This window comes from Brassica napus, chromosome C9, assembly GCF_020379485.1.
Source record: "Brassica napus cultivar Da-Ae chromosome C9, Da-Ae, whole genome shotgun sequence".
NCBI classification, from domain to species: Eukaryota; Viridiplantae; Streptophyta; class Magnoliopsida; order Brassicales; family Brassicaceae; genus Brassica; species Brassica napus.
In genome coordinates, this window is record NC_063452.1 from 59025347 (window position 1) to 59041256 (window position 15910).

Genomic DNA, 15910 nt, shown 5'->3' on the forward strand with positions numbered 1-15910 from the left:
TAATAGCAATAACTTGAGTTGTATGAAGTGTGTTGGGGGGGGGAGAGAGGGGGGGGGGGGGTTTAGAAGAGTCATTTTGGGATGTTGGTTCTTTAGTGCGAGGGTGAAGATATGATCCTTTCGGACGCCTAATCCTTCGTGACAGTGCTAATAGTTAAATCAGAAACATATTCAAAATAAATGTTAAAAACATTTGTTTATTACCTTTATATGATTTTAGATTGTTGAAAACTTTTTTTTATAATATCGTAGGTAGTCTTCTTTTGTATAGTTGTCAATCCGGTTTTGCCAATAACACGTGAGAGAGACACACATAATTTTATCCATGAGTGAAGATTGATTTTGGAAAATATAGGAAAATCTTTTTTTAGCTTAGATCTTAGTTCTTGTTTATTGTCATAGAAAAACATAGTTTGATAAAACAGTGGTGCCTACATAGGCGAAGTCTTTTACCAACATGAGAGACCCTAACAGTTAATTTATGTTTTCGATCGCCTAAGTAAGTCACAATGAGCCGTGTACCATTACATAATCTTCTTTTTGATTGATATTTAGCATAACAGAGACCAAGTAAGTCACAGTAAGCCGTGTACCATGACATAATCTTTTTTTTTGATTGACATTAAGTGAGAACTTATGTGAATACATATCCGTGTATTCCAAAAAAAAAAACAAAAAAAAATACTCAACCGCATATAATGTTTATTATGTTCTTGAAGAGTTTCTAATATCTGAGATACTTTCTCAAGACCCCATCAGTATGGAAAATAGTGTAAGCATTGATTACGATGATTTCATTTCGTGGTGCAAGTTTGAGGAGCTCTGTTTCTAGAGCACAATCATTGGAGTTTGATAAGATTTATAGGAAACTGCTCAAGTACCCCTCTGAATCTTCTTCTTGCTTGAGTCAACGATAATCTAATTTGTTAGATATTTAATGCTTGTCATTCTGATTCTATTTCACAGGAATTTGACAATTTTTTTCATCAACGTGTAAATAAAATAAAAAGGTTACCTTGGCTGTGCTTCTCATGTCTATTCCGAACCACCAACCTGGTTTGAAAGATCGTAGAAACCCCACATTAAAAAGTAAAAATAAACAGAACACATAACACTTTCTTTGTTGTTCAAGATGCAATTATCAAACAACAAACCCGTGAGAATGACAAAAACATTGTCTTTTAAATCAAACTGCAGAAAGAGAGATGAGGAAGAAAAAGTTACTGATAGTTTGAGTACAAAAGCCAAGAAATAACAAAACTAATTCATGAAAGGAGTATGGCAAAATAATCATACAAAAATGTTACCAAGGAAATTTTTTTAGTTGGAGGAGCTTTTGAGCAGGGTTTAGTTTGACGAACTTGTTTCCCTGTCAAAGAACAATAGATTTTGGTTAAGAACATGTTTTAAAAAGTGTGATGAAACAAATAGGCATACGAATTATTTTGTTTCTCAATTCCCAAATTACAAAAAAAAAATTGGTGGATAAGAAAAAAATAAAGAGCTCGAGGTCTCTTACTCTGACTGGTTTCAATCTGAACGGAGCATGACGATGTGCGTGGAAATCTCTCATCTTGTACATTTATACTACATAAAATGAAACAAAGATTCAACCTTTTTGGATTTCTAAAATTATTAAAATTGACCGGATCAATAGTCATTACCCACTAACAGGCGAAATTTGCAGGAAACAACAACAGACGAAATAAAATATTAGATTAGAATGATGGATCTACGGAAGAACAGAAAGAAAAAATGAGGCATAAAACACTCACGTTGACGTCGATCATGAGCTCCCCACCACGCTTGAAATTCCTAACCTCCCAGAAACTCAGCAGCCTCGCCTCGACAACAGAAGAACACCTCCCGGATTTCAATCGAAAAAAAAACTTTCGAGTAAGCCATTAAGAAATATGAGCAATAAGAGATGAACATATGAGGAAGAAGGATAACCGAGAGATTTTGAGAGCCCGTTTAGCAGAAGCGATATACGTACATATTTATAGATGGGATCACCGACGAAAAAGCTCAACCGAAGAGATCGTAGTGAGCGTCTGATTGAATGGGATTAAAGACAGCAGGATTAAAGGCCAATGAATCTCAACGTCTCCGTTACGGATCCGAAACGTCATCGCATCCGCCGATACGACCAAAGCGTAAGGGAGAAGCCAGCTGCATCTTTCGTCGCCGTATTAGGGCTTCAGAGCAACATAAAAGTTTGTTTTTTCTGGACTAAATACAAAACTAAACATAGAGCCAATTTCGAAGCCCACTCGGTCAAACGGAAAACATTGCGTTTCAATAAGGGGACACGTGTCGAACGGCTGGAGACATAATTGTTGTGCTGTCATCCTTGTTGGCACACTCAGGAGAGATTAAAAGTGTATTTTATATATAAAGATGAGATGTTCAAGCTTATGGCTTTTGTGGCAGGGACTAAATGCACTCACGTGAATAAGTAGAAGAATGAGCATTCTAATTATAAATGGACAATTTACAGGGCGGTTTATTTAATCTTGATTGAACCGGATTGCACACAATTGATAATTGATAACAATAAAAAATGATAAGTGGTCTTATATTAAATGGGTGCATCCAATAAAAATGATAGCTGGTGGCTCTTCATTATAGCATTTATGTGATTTTTTTGTAGGTCCATGTAATAGGGACCGTGAGGAGAGACGTGGTGTTGACACATCAACACTAAAACTTAATTGTTTACAAAAAAAAAAAAAAAAAAAACACTAAAACTTTCACAATTTAAAAATATTTTTAATATATAGAGGATCATATCATTTTCAGCATTCCATTATACAACCAAAATAATAAATGCACGAGAGAATATATCTAATCTATTAATTTATAGTTCTATTTTATCTACTATTAACAAGTTATAGTATGACCAAATAAAGAATTAGTTAATATGACATATTTGATTATTTACATTAATAATAAATTAACTATAAATTTGATTTTTTTTAATTATAACAAAATCTGTTGAGAAATAATCTAACAAAATCTTACTTAAATTTTTAATAATTTTTATAAATAACATGGTAATATAATAATATTATAAATCAATGTTAACTAAAATTTTATTTTAAAACAAGAAAATAAAAATTGTATACTGACTTTTATAAATTCTATAATTATATTATGTTTTATATAAAAATAGAAGTGCTATATGAATAAAATATTAGAAAATTATATTAAACTAGTATTGACTCCATGCTCCGCATGGACATATTTTGCTTGCCAATAATTATATTTGGAATAACTACAATTGACATGTATAAAATAACTTTGTCATACCAGACGGAAATGCATACACATAGAGAATTAACACTTTTATTATTAATTAACCACAAACATATAAAATTAAGTTTGATTTGTTTATAAAATTTTACATTTATCTTAAATCGCTTGTTGAATATATTAAGTTTTCCTGTTTTACTTTGTTTTGTTCTTTCATTTTTTATCTGCAATCTATATTTTTACTTATTGCATCTACTAATTCATTCAATACCATCTATAAACAAAAATAATGTTACAAACCCAATGACCACAGTAAAAAACCAGGATGTAGTAGAGTCCGTAGAGAAACATCATCTCATAAAAACAAATATAGAGGTAATAATCTGTAACGACCCAATTTTTGTAAAACCAAAGCCTGGTTTATTTAATTATTTATTGAACCAAACCCTTATATGAACCGGTGGTGTTGGTTTAATTATTTAATTAATCAACTTCTAAACCTAGCTATATATGCCTACACATTCTCTTCCTCATTTGTTACCGTCAACATCATCGTAGAGAGAGGGAGAGAGCTCATCCATGTTTCTTCTCCTTACTTGTCGATCTCTCTTCTCCATGTAATCGCCATATTGTACTGGTCTCGAGATTGGTTTGCATGCAGTCCTTCACCTAAGAAGAACGTGATCATCGCCGTTACCGCACAACACTACTGTCTTCATCACCACCATCGCCAGCCATCACCAAATCATAGACGCATCACCATGCCTGCGCATCACCCCGGATGAGCAGTCACACCATAAGAGGCCACAGTTGGTGCTTCATTCAGAGATATGTAATGGAACCGAGAGGTGTAGACACGGAGAAGAGACGTACGTATCGGAGCTGCCCGTCATGACACTTACGGTGCCGTTCTACACTCATCAATGGTGAGCTATCGGAGATGCGGTTAATGTCACCGGAGTCCAAGATCCATCGTCGCAAGTCAACGCAGTGAAGGTTAAAATGTCTTCCCTTTTGTTTCTTGAGATACAAGTAACATTCATAGCATATTCCTAAACGTGGCTTTGCATGGGTGTAAGGACCTAGATTATGAGTTCACGTCCATCACGTAAAAAGAAGGCATAAGAAGTGGTAATGGAACATGTCTCAGTCAACGCCATCAATATTATGAAGAAATATTCTAATGTGTTCCGTCTGTATGAAATCGAGTCTGTCATTGTTTGTTTAGTTTTAGGCTCTTTGCTTAAACTGGAACTAGGGTGTTAGATGGTTCAACAGTGGTTGTTCATTTATAATTGATAATATATATGTATATATATAGTATATTGAGGTGATTTGGGTGTTAGCCGACCATGGAGACGTAATTCTGTGTGTCGGCCGGAGACCAGTACATTGGGTGTGGTGTATGCTGCGGCACAGCTTAGTCGACCTGTTGTGTCAAGGCTTTGAGGTCGATAAATCGTCTACGGGCGTGTGTTACCGAGCACATATTCGGTGGTGTTTTTGGCCTGTTAGTGGGCAGCGAGTGTGCACCTCGCTAGGACCATTGTTTGATCTCTAGGTACTTTAGGTACTGCAACGTGTTAGGATTAAATTATATTTATTCGGAGTGCTCTGTCCGGGTCCATGGACTTCGGGTTTAGTATCCCATACCTTACTGAGTGACTTCCCCGTTACTCACCCCTCTCTCTTCCCCATTTCAGGTGAGACTGGCGAGTATATGATATTTGGACGGATTGGTGCTACTGAGCTTTTTATTTGGATTTTTATTTGGGCTTTGGGTAAGTGTAATTGGGCATATGAGCTTTTATTATACGAGATACTGTTGGTGGTCTGCACTTCTCCGGATTGGAAGTGACGGGTGTCACATAATCACTTTAGAATCATGGAAAATACTTATGTAGTCGAAGTTATTAAACTTTTTTCTTCGGACTACTGGGCAAAACGAAGGGTTTGTGGGTATTCTTGCACCTTATTTGGCTAGGATTCTCCCGGTTCGTGATTTTAAGCTTTTAATGTTTTGAAATATGTGATCTTGCTGCTTAATGTATGTTACTATACCTTAATATACACATGACAAAAGTTATACGCTCAAGTCAGATTATATATATTTATGGACATGTTTATTTGAAATCATAGTAAAATAGTTACTATAAGTGGATAGTTGCACATTATTTTCAAGAACATATAAGCATATTATTTTTCCATGTTTCGGTTTTTTTACTCAAAAAATGTTTCAGGTTTTTTACCGTTCTCTACTTAGTTGCTCAAAAGAAAAGAAGATGTATTCAAGTAGAAACACGAAGAGCATTTACCTTTTATCAAAAGCACTTCTTTTGATTCTACAAACATTTGCATCTGTATTTGTGGTTGAGTTCTATTTTCCTCCTCTTTCTTCTCATTCTAAAGTCTTTTTATCAAGTCCAGTCTCTAGCTATTCGGATCACTGTGTCCTCTCTTTCTCAAACTTTCATAGTCATAAACTGGTTCGGATGAAATAATGCCGTGCTCCACCATAATCAACGAAACTGTGCAAAGAAGGGAGATAGCATCACTGAAAAATATATGTTTTTGAGATTGAAGAAGGAGAACAGGGATTTGAAATTATGAATTATGAATTATGATTTATAAATCTGAGGGAGAATGGGTTTTTAACATTATGTCTTTATTGATCGGGTTTCTCTGATATTTTTTATTGAATCTAGAAATTTGAGAGATATAAAAAAATGTGGACAATGAAGCATCATGGGTAGTTTCGAGTAACTGTTATACTAATCATGTTTTTATCTTCTAGTAATTATCTTGTTTCATTGATTTTTATTTTAATTTTGTACATTTATTATGTGGCAACATCTTATCCGCCAAGCGACTTGAGATTTTAGTGATTAATAATTAAAACAATACTATATTAGTAAAAACCAAACTGAACTTTTCTTTCCTCTAGGACCAGATTTCAAGGGACTAGTCTTCTGTGTTGCATCGGCCCGTCCCTAACTTTGGGACTGAAACCCATCGAGCAAAGATGCTGCGAGTAGCAGGGAGGAGGCTCTTCTCTGTTTCGCAGAGATCTTCTTCGAATGCGACCTCGAGACCATACCAGATCTGTCCCCTCCTCTGCAGATCTTTCACGTTTCCATTCTTACCACCGGAGCCTTCTAAGAGGTCTGTCCCTTTCTCGTTCTCTGGACTCATTTCAATTTCAATTTTCTATCTACGAGATGATCTGTAAGGAACAAACGTGCCCATTTCCTCTCGTTCTTCTCCTTGTCGGAATAGTCTTTCTTCTATGATTTGCTTCTTTCATGCAGCCAAAAAAAAAAAAAATGAATCTGATCATATACAGCATCTGATCATTTAAATTTGACTTTTTTCCGTTTATTAGAGTAGTTTAGTTTACACAGAATCTGATGTTGTTGTAAGAATACTGTTTGGATGAATCTCATATACTCCTGCTTTATTCTTTCTGCACGGATTTAGTTTTTATTTACTTTTGCTTATTCCTTAGTTAATGGTGTCACATCTTGATGGTGGGTGGTGGTGGTAGATCTTCTGTTGCTTGTTACTTAATTGTTTTAGGATACTTGACCCCCGTTCCCATAAAAACAAGTTTGCTTTGTTGTCAGGTTTCGCTTCTCAAGTCCTTACCCAAGGGAATGAGGTAGGTTTTGGTTCTGAACCAGCAACCGTCGAGGCAGTCAAGACGCCTAACTCAAAGATTGTGTATGATGACCACAACCATGAGCGTTACCCACCTGGTGACCCTAGCAAGCGTGCCTTCGCCTATTTCGTCCTCTCTGGTGGGAGGTTTGTCTTCGCCTCTGTTCTACGCCTTCTTGTTCTGAAGCTCATTGTCAGCATGTCCGCAAGTAAAGACGTCCTTGCACTTGCATCCCTCGAGGTTGACCTCGGTAGCATCGAACCGGGAACCACTGTGACAGTGAAGTGGCGTGGAAAGCCTGTCTTTATCAGGAGAAGGACAGAAGACGACATCAAGCTGGCCAATAGCGTGGATCTTGGATCTCTGAGAGACCCGCAAGAAGATGCTGTCAGGGTGAAGAATCCGGAATGGCTAGTGGTGGTTGGAGTCTGCACTCACTTGGGATGCATCCCTTTACCTAACGCTGGTGATTATGGAGGTTGGTTTTGCCCCTGCCACGGATCACATTACGATATCTCAGGGAGGATCAGGAAAGGTCCTGCACCGTATAACCTGGAAGTACCAACCTACAGCTTCTTGGAAGAGAACAAGTTACTCATTGGTTGATGAATAAAAGCACAGTTCAGCGTCAGTGAACTTCGTCTGTTTCTCTTTTTCTATATTCCGGCAATTTTAGAGCAAGATTGTCTTGTTTGTTGCTGAATAATAAAAACTTGTCATATTTATTGAACTTGTACTCAATCAGCTCTGTTTTTTGATGATGATAATGATGATGATGGTGAAAGACTCAGTTCATAGTCTGTGTTCATTCCTTTATAACTCCTATTTGTCCTGTGTATGTGAGAGATCAGTTAGTATCTAAAATTTTCAAGGCTTCAGCATCACAAATTAAGAATTGTATTTAGGCTATTTCCAACTCCGGTCTATTTTTCACTCTAAAATAGAGTTTAGAGTAAAAATGTTGGTATTCTGTTTCTCACACTATATTATAGTAAAAAATTGGTTTACTCTGAATATAGTATAACTATTTTTTTTTGTTCTATCATTCTATTTTCTACATTGGAACAAAGCATTGAAGATGGTCTTGCAACAACGAGGAGTTGCACACTACAAATCTGGAGACAAAATATATAGTTTGACCTTTTTATACATGAAATAGATTGGGAAAAAAACGTTTGACCTTTTAGCGTTTGGATCAGGACAATCGCACCGTTAGCTTACCCATACTCAGGTGTCCTGGTGGCACACACCAAAAGCCAAAGTCGGAGAGTCCCGTGACCCTTGCAAACTGACAACAGCCATTCCTAATTACAAGACTAAAGCAACCTCTCGTGTTTATCATAAGACACCACTGGGTTAGTTCTATGGATTATTAAAATTTTATTACATGATTTTATGAAAATATGACATCATTAGGACGTGTGAATGATCAATTATCAGCATCTATCATCAATGATGTATAAAGTAGAATGATATATTCGTCGTTTGCGTTCTCCACCTAACTCACGATTTCTCTTTCACCAACCCCACACCATTTCTTCTTGTTTTTATCCTCCGATCAAACCAAAGAAGAACATCACTTTCTTGTATCTCCTAATGGCGTCCATTTCCAATCTCGCAAATCTTGCACCCGCCACTGCTACCAACTCCAGATCTTCTTCTACTTCCTCCGTCTTACCAAGATCCTTCCTCAACCTCCGCAGTTTGAACGCTAAGCTTTCCTCTTCTTCTCATCTCTCCCTTCGTCACCACCAAACATCCAGACCTTCCCTCTTGTAAGTCTTTCTATTTGTCTCTGTATGCTCTGTTTCGAATCTCAAGTTGGTTCCTTTCGTAGAATAGTTTAATCGGAACTAGAAAAGTTATTAACTTTGTAATAGTATGGATTATTGAAAAGCTTAGACTATATGTTCCTTTTCTCTGTATAGTCTCTTTCTTGGTCCATTTTTGTAAGACTAGTTTAATTGAAAAGTAGAAAGTAATTAACTTTTTTTTTTATAAGATGGATTAAGACAAGCTAGGACTATATGTGTTGTCTTGTTGATGATTATGTCTTGTTTCGCTTTTGGTTTATATTTGCAGTGTGAGGTGTTCAGCCTCTGGTGGAAACGGAAGTGCTGCAAAGAGAACGACTCTTCACGATCTATACGACAAGGAAGGTCAGAGTCCTTGGTATGACAATCTTTGCCGTCCCGTCACTGATCTCCTCCCCTTCATTGCCCGTGGTGTTCGTGGCGTTACTAGCAACCCTGCGGTAACTTTATATAACCATCTCTCTCTCTCTCTCTCTTTGTGCCCTTTAACTTGTCTTAAACTCCTTCACTTGTGTAAAAACCTTTTGCAGATCTTCCAGAAAGCCATATCCACTTCAAATGCTTATAATGATCAGTTCAGGTAACTCCTTTACTACAACATGTATGCATCTTATCTTATTAGGCTTTGTTTTGAGTTATCTTTTTGCTTCTTATGTTTCTTTTAGAGTTTATTTGTGATTTGTTCTATCTTTGATTTTTTTTTTTATGGAAACTTTATTAGGACGCTTGTGGAATCAGGAAAGGACATTGAAAGCGCCTACTGGGAACTCGTGGTGAAGGATATTCAGGATGCGTGCAAGCTCTTTGAGCCAATCTATGACCAGACAGAAGCTGAGGATGGCTACGTCTCCGTTGAAGTCTCGCCTAGGCTTGCTGATGATACCAACGGCACTGTTGAAGCTGCTAAATATCTTCACAAGGTTGTGGACCGTCGTAACGTCTACATTAAGATCCCTGCTACTGCTCCATGCATTCCTTCCATCAGAGATGTCATTGCTTCTGGAATAAGCGTCAACGTCACGGTAAATGCATATTTTGATGTTCTTATTATCTAAATGTTCCTTTCTCATGTTGGTCTTAACTGATATATCTTTTGCCTGTTCTGTTTCACAGCTTATATTCTCAATAGCTAGATATGAGGCAGTGATCGATGCATATTTGGATGGGCTTGAGGCTTCTGGACTTGATGACCTCTCTAGAGTTACAAGTGTTGCATCTTTCTTTGTGAGTCGGGTGGATACTCTTATGGACAAGATGCTTGAGAAGATTGGTACCCCAGAAGCCTTAGACCTCCGTGGCAAGGTAAGAAGCTAGGTTCATCAATGACAATCTTACACACAGTCACTTGTTATTCTAGTATGATGACACAGGGATGATGTGACTCTTTGCAGGCAGCTGTGGCTCAAGCTGCATTAGCATACAAGCTGTACCAGAAGAAATTCTCAGGACCAAGATGGGAGGCTCTGGTGAAGAAAGGTGCCAAGAAGCAGAGGCTTCTCTGGGCATCGACTAGTGTTAAGAACCCAGCTTACTCTGACACCTTATATGTCGCTCCTCTCATTGGACCTGACACTGTGAGTCATCTTTTTTATTTGTTTAATATTTAGTCTATTATGAAAATCAAAAGGCTGTAGATTTTTGTAAACAAGTGTTTCTTTTTTTAAATTGGGGGTTTAGGTGTCAACCATGCCGGATCAAGCACTGGAAGCATTCATAGATCATGGAACCGTGAAGAGGACTATAGATGCAAATGTGTCGGAAGCAGAAGGGATTTACAGTGCACTAGAGAAGCTGGGAATAGACTGGAACAAGGTGGGAGAACAGTTGGAAGAAGAAGGTGTTGACTCTTTCAAAAAGAGTTTTGAGAGTCTTCTTGGTACACTACAAGACAAGGCCAACACTCTCAAATTAGCCAGCCATTGAATGAACACCAAAAAGAAGCTTGTCTTCACGGTTTGAGTTTGGGTCTTCATTTTGGTTTACGGTGGTAATAAAATAAAAAGAACCTTTGTGCTTTTGTTCTACGGACACTATGCTTTCTAGAGATGTTATAATGGCTTTTGTTTCATGTTCACAATTTGGGTTCTTGTCTTATGGTTCTTGTATGATGGATGTTTAATTTTCAAATACTAAAAAGCTACTTTCGATGTGATGATAAGATTAAACTTTTAATGATATAACTTATAGATTTACAATTAAATATGAACATAAACCAGTGTTAGCTTCTGTTGCTTGGCTTTGTTCTATGGCCAGTGCTTGTTCAATATCAGAATCGTCATTAATAGAGACGAGGAAAAACAAAACAGAAACTAGATGCAGTTTAAGGGCTTGGTTTGGTAAGATTCACGATTGTTACACAAAACTCGTATGTTCATTTGTAAGAAGACCATAGAGTAAGTCCTGTAAACGTATCTTTGCAGTTACCAATGCATCAACTGAGAAACAAAAGGAGGTCAAGAAAGGGCTTAAAACATTGTCTTATGACTGTCTAAATATACCTCAGCCCTTTGATATGTTGCTGCCTAGATATCACATACTGAGCCACTGAGTAGACAATGCCTAAAACTCCCAGAAGGCGAACCTGAAACACGTCCGTTATAACCACGGCTGCAAAGCTAAGTGGCAAAGTCAGCATCGGCGACGGGTCTGAGTTTTTAGTGCTGTAACTCCACACGTATCTGTTGAATATAATGTGACCCGGTGCTGTGAGTATTAAAAGAGCGAGGTTCTTCACCGCAAAGAACCATTCACGCCCTCCAATTTCTACTCCCCAACCTGTGTTTCCACCGAACCAAACTTCTTCCCATACAACGTACAGAGAGGATAAAGCCAAGTATGTTGATATAGCTAGCGTGACGGGGAAGTATCTCTGTTTGTCGCCGAACCCGGATAAGAGATCAGAGTCTTGGTTCAGGAGAAGTAAGATAGGAGCCAGGAAGAAGATCGCTTGGCTTGAGCCGCCGGAGATGTGGATGTTGAGAATTAAGCATATGGCAAAGCACACGATGGTGGCAACGTTACCAACCGCAGGCATCCAGGCCGCTCCTTCTTCCGACATTTTCTCTATTGCAAAGCTTTGGATCGAGGTGGCCCGGCGTTGCTGCATCAACCTCGTTCGTGTTGGGAACATCCCACTTGCGCCGCCTTGAGTTTTTGACTGACCACTCTTCTCAGAGACTTTCTCACGCAAAAGCGAAGTGAGCTCAAACTTGATCAAGAGAGCTATGAGCATAAAGATCGCTGCATAGAGACCTAGAAGAGATGTTCTTGCACCTTCAATGGCCAACATCGCTGTGACTTTCTTATCCTCCTCCCTTGCATCCCAGCCCCAGGCAGCATTATCCCCGAGATCATTTTTGATTCTAACCTGACCTTCTAACAGATATGTCACTGGAAATAGAGCCACGAGAAGAGCAAACACCCAGGGAAGCAGCTTTGTGCTTGAGGCAGATGGAAAATGGGTGAAGATGACAAAAACCGAGGCACACACCATTGTTACAACAATCAGAGCGTGTAGAACAGCAGCTTGTAGAAAGAACTCTGCAGATATGTAAACACCGAGAGCTAGACCCATGGCAACGGAGTAAAATGCTCTCAGTTCTACCACGTATTTGATTGGGATTAGAGATGTGGCAGCAGCGAGAATCAACAGGAGTGCCACAATCAACAACCAAGATGGCCAAGTCGGTTTGGATGCCATGAATCCGTAGATAGAGATGTCATCAGCTGACTGACGAGCGGCCTTGATCATTTCTGAATGGTAACTCCAGGTCATAGGCATCGGTGGCTGCATCAGAATAAACATGCATCCAGTTGCCACTACCAATACCAGGCTTCTCTTAGCGGACTGCAAAAAAAAGACGATAATTGCCCTATCAGTGATAAGCAACAACTGAACCATCTCTTATTAGTATTTAAACACTTAAAATCAAGACCTTAGTTCCAGCACCACTACACGTACATAAGTCTTACTACTCCATGAAATTTAATTGCAGGTTTATAAAACGAGTGCTTTCAAGAATAGATGTAAATAAATTAATTTAAAATATTCTTCTTCTCATGCTTTTTATTTAACTCCATGATGTAACCTCTGACCGTAATAGACAAACTCATAACATGTTAAATGACCCCATAAGAACCGAGAACTAGAGGCTTGCTAAAGAAATGCTGCTATCTTTAGGTCACCTAAGAATCTTACAGAACACTTTCATAGGTAGCAGTGATAACTGGTTTGAATCATATATGGAAGATGGTTCCTTTTATATAATCAGATGGAAGATAAAACAAACGAAACATGCAATGATGCAAATAGTAAACAGACATACCAGGACATGCGAAAAGTGGAGTGCAACAATTGGTATACAGGCCAGACCAATTAAAACGATGCAGAAACCAAGAAGCAAGCCATCAGACGGTGGTCTTCCATTCCACCACTGTAGAGCATCAAATATCGTTTCTCGGCAAAACCAAACAGAGATAGCAACCACTAAGGCATGAGCATAACCTTGCCATGGTTTCATTTTAGAGGCAGATTTCGACTTCTCCCTGCACATTCCACCAACAGAGTCAAATAGAATCAATGTTAAAATTCAAGGTGAGATGATGTCTGTAAAAGTCAAAATCCCTATTACGTACTTGTATAGCAGCAAGGGAGGGGAAACAGCCAGCAGTAGAGCTGCAGACACCCATACAACTGATTTTGATGAAAGGAACAGCATAGCCAACTTTGATGAATACAGACAAGTCAAGATCCAGACCGCCTTTGATCCAATTCGGTGATCAGCAAACAGTCTCCTCACCACAGCCAATCCAATTAGCGTCGTCGAGATAACCATGTAACTAGGGTACATCACATCGTCTTCCATTCCATAATGGTATATGGTTGAGTAATTAAAAAAGCGGTCCTCAATGTAGCACAGCAATAATGCGTGGGCCACCATACCAGCTTCGGCCAGGAAGTGAAATTTTGATGGGAGAAGAACAAGACCAGGGATGACCATGGCTATGATAATGTTGGCCACTATAAGCTTACAGAATGATTTGAGGAACATGCCGGCTAGCCATATGTTTAAATCCCAGTAGTTGTGCATTACGAACCATATAACCATTAAGCTTCCAAGCGCAACAAATGCAAAGTAAGAGGGCACACTTTTCTTTGTGAAAAAACGAGCAAAATAAAGCCCAGCGACTGCAGGAAGAGGAGTAAACTGCAAGAAAAACCGAGTGAAATTCATTTATTACTATAGAGGTGGTCATAAATCAAGCACAGGGCATTACAAATGAGGCAATTAACAAACTCCAAGGTGTCAACTTTCAGAAGTAGCTATTACAATGAAAACTCAAGGAACTAGTTATTGATAACAATAGCAACATAAGCTATGCAATTGGAAGTAAAATACTTACCAGAAGTGGAAATCCTACAACAATAGCTCCAGCAGAACTCACAATCACAGCTAAAGCTGTGAAAAAGGCAGAGCTAAGACCACTCGAGATCATTCCAAGAACCGAAGCACCAGCGCCAGCAGCACCTCCAAGCATCGTCGTCGTCACCAGAAGGTAGTTCAACGGAGGGGGAACTTGGATATACTTCCCAAAGGAGCGAAAAACAACTCTAATCTCCAAACAAATCACAATCACAACCAAAGCAACAGCCCCATTCACAATCCGAATGCTCTGCAGCTGACGGGAGTCCTTGGTAACCCACCAAAGACCACCTCTCGTCGAGGCGTAGAGCTGAAACAGGAAAGGGACGAAGAACAGGAGCAGCAGATCGGAGACCGAAGCAGCTGACGAGAACATCACAGAGTAATGCGACGCCACGTGGAAGAGAAGCGGCATGAACATCAAATTCAGCGAAAGGAAAGAGCTCTCGAGAGATCCAAGGATGTAGTTATCCTCAGGGATCTCTCCTCCGAGGTACTTAGCCTCCTGCTTGGTCTTGAACGACGAAACCCTAGGAATCGCGAAAAGCCAGTAGAACACGCAAGCGAACACGAGGAAGTAGTAAGACGAGCTGCTCATCCCGACGGCGGAGATCGTAGCCCAGGCGAAAAGCGAAGAGGCGGTGAAAGGAGCGCAGGCGAACAAGAGACGCTCGAGAGCGACGACGATCGAAGGATTCTCGAGCTGGAGCCACTTGAACTGGAGCGACGTCCAGCATCCGATGAGGAACGTGGTCTCAGCGCAGAGAAACGCCGCGAGGAGGCCGAGGGGGAGGGAATTGAAGGAGGAGAGGAGGGAGGAGGAGAAGAAGAAGGCGATCTGGGCCGTGATGAGCGACATCCATATCCCGAGGAAGGCTCCGAACTTGACGTCGAGGGAATCGACGATGTAGGAGATGAGGAGGCCGACGGTGAGGGTGGCGATCACCGGAGCGCCGCCGAGGTCGAGGAGGAAGGCGGCGCAGGGGACGAGAGCGAGAGCGATGCGTCCGTTGTAGGCGAAGGAGGAAGGAGAGAAGCGAGAATTGCTGGATCTCGAAGTAGCACCGCTAGTTCGACGATCGATGAAGCTTCGGGTTGAGGCGGGGCTCATGTGGGGAGAGTAGTTGGGAGAAGACGAGGCTTGTTCACTTGAGGAGGAGGTGGAGGATATGTGCGGCCGGAATAGCCGCGGCTGCAGCTCCGGTGGCAGCATCTTCGCCGGAGTTTTTCTTTGAATACAGATTGATGGCGAAATCTCTCTCCGTTCACTGATGGTGAATTGATCTGTGGGTTGATTTTTTTCGCGGAAACGGTGACGTGTTAGGAAGAGTAGCAGCCGTTGGATCTTAAAAGTGGGGCTTCTCAATCCTCTAGCTTTCGTAGGTCCGCATCCAGAGAATAGCATCTCAATCCAAGCAAAACACTGTCGTTTCGTCATGTGAGAGTGATAAGTCAACGAAACACGACGTCTTTACACAAATTTTCCTAAAGCAAGTCATGTAATTAAGACTAGATTCTCACAAAGGGCGGATTATTTAAAGCACTAATAATTTAACAAATAGCTCGTAAATTTGTAAGAATTTTATGTATTTAAAATATTTTTGCATTTAAATCAGTATTTTAAAATTTAATCCGAACATGTGGTCAAATCGGTTAATCCGGTCATCCGATAATTTGATTTAGGTTTTTAAAAATATTCATATTTGAAAAATCATTAAAACCCGAGACTAACCCTAAATCCAATGTGATTTATATCATTA

The 15910-nt window shown here is 39.5% G+C and overlaps 2 protein-coding genes, 1 long non-coding RNA gene and 1 pseudogene across 5 annotated transcripts; 2 read left to right on the forward strand and 2 right to left on the reverse strand.

Moving 5' to 3' along the window:
* Nucleotides 1-63: 63 nt before the first annotated feature.
* On the reverse strand, nt 64-3504 carry LOC106386115. 3 transcript variants are annotated; one of them, XR_007329065.1, is made up of 5 exons: nt 1776-3014; nt 1520-1587; nt 1308-1369; nt 1016-1053; nt 64-918 (listed from the first exon to the last, which is right to left on the reverse strand). It is a non-coding gene; the product is annotated as an uncharacterized LOC106386115 (long non-coding RNA). The 3 variants fall into 3 exon arrangements; XR_007329067.1 differs by having other exon boundaries at nt 1016-1369; nt 1776-3504; XR_007329066.1 differs by lacking the exon at nt 64-918 and having other exon boundaries at nt 927-1369; nt 1776-3017.
* Nucleotides 3505-6203: 2699 nt separating this feature from the next.
* On the forward strand, nt 6204-7713 carry LOC106372302 (annotated as a pseudogene).
* A 547-nt stretch (nt 7714-8260) lies between these two features.
* LOC106372299 (transaldolase) lies at nt 8261-10879 on the forward strand. The gene is made up of 7 exons (XM_013812479.3): nt 8261-8688; nt 8996-9167; nt 9258-9307; nt 9449-9749; nt 9841-10029; nt 10119-10301; nt 10405-10879. The coding sequence occupies exons 1-7, from the start codon at nt 8510-8512 to the stop codon at nt 10648-10650; spliced, it is 1320 nt and encodes a 439-aa protein (XP_013667933.1). The 5' UTR covers nt 8261-8509; the 3' UTR covers nt 10651-10879.
* A 144-nt stretch (nt 10880-11023) lies between these two features.
* On the reverse strand, nt 11024-15472 carry LOC111209964. The gene is made up of 4 exons (XM_022710093.2): nt 14131-15472; nt 13363-13934; nt 13053-13272; nt 11024-12574 (listed from the first exon to the last, which is right to left on the reverse strand). The coding sequence occupies exons 1-4, from the start codon at nt 15361-15363 to the stop codon at nt 11216-11218; spliced, it is 3384 nt and encodes a 1127-aa protein (XP_022565814.1). The 5' UTR covers nt 15364-15472; the 3' UTR covers nt 11024-11215.
* Between the last annotated feature and the right edge of the window lie 438 nt (nt 15473-15910).

Coding starts and splice junctions, on each gene's coding strand:
- LOC106372299 (XM_013812479.3), top strand. CDS start 8,510: ATGGCGTCCATTTCCAATCTCGCAAATCTTGCACCCGCCACTGCTACC. Junction 9,308..9,448: donor GCTTATAATGATCAGTTCAG/GTAACTCCTTTA, acceptor AAACTTTATTAG/GACGCTTGTGGAATCAGGAA. Junction 10,030..10,118: donor CCTTAGACCTCCGTGGCAAG/GTAAGAAGCTAG, acceptor GACTCTTTGCAG/GCAGCTGTGGCTCAAGCTGC.
- LOC111209964 (XM_022710093.2), bottom strand. CDS start 15,363: ATGCTGCCACCGGAGCTGCAGCCGCGGCTATTCCGGCCGCACATATCC. Junction 13,935..14,130: donor TTGTAGGATTTCCACTTCTG/GTAAGTATTTTA, acceptor TTTTTCTTGCAG/TTTACTCCTCTTCCTGCAGT. Junction 13,273..13,362: donor CCTCCCTTGCTGCTATACAA/GTACGTAATAGG, acceptor TGGAATGTGCAG/GGAGAAGTCGAAATCTGCCT.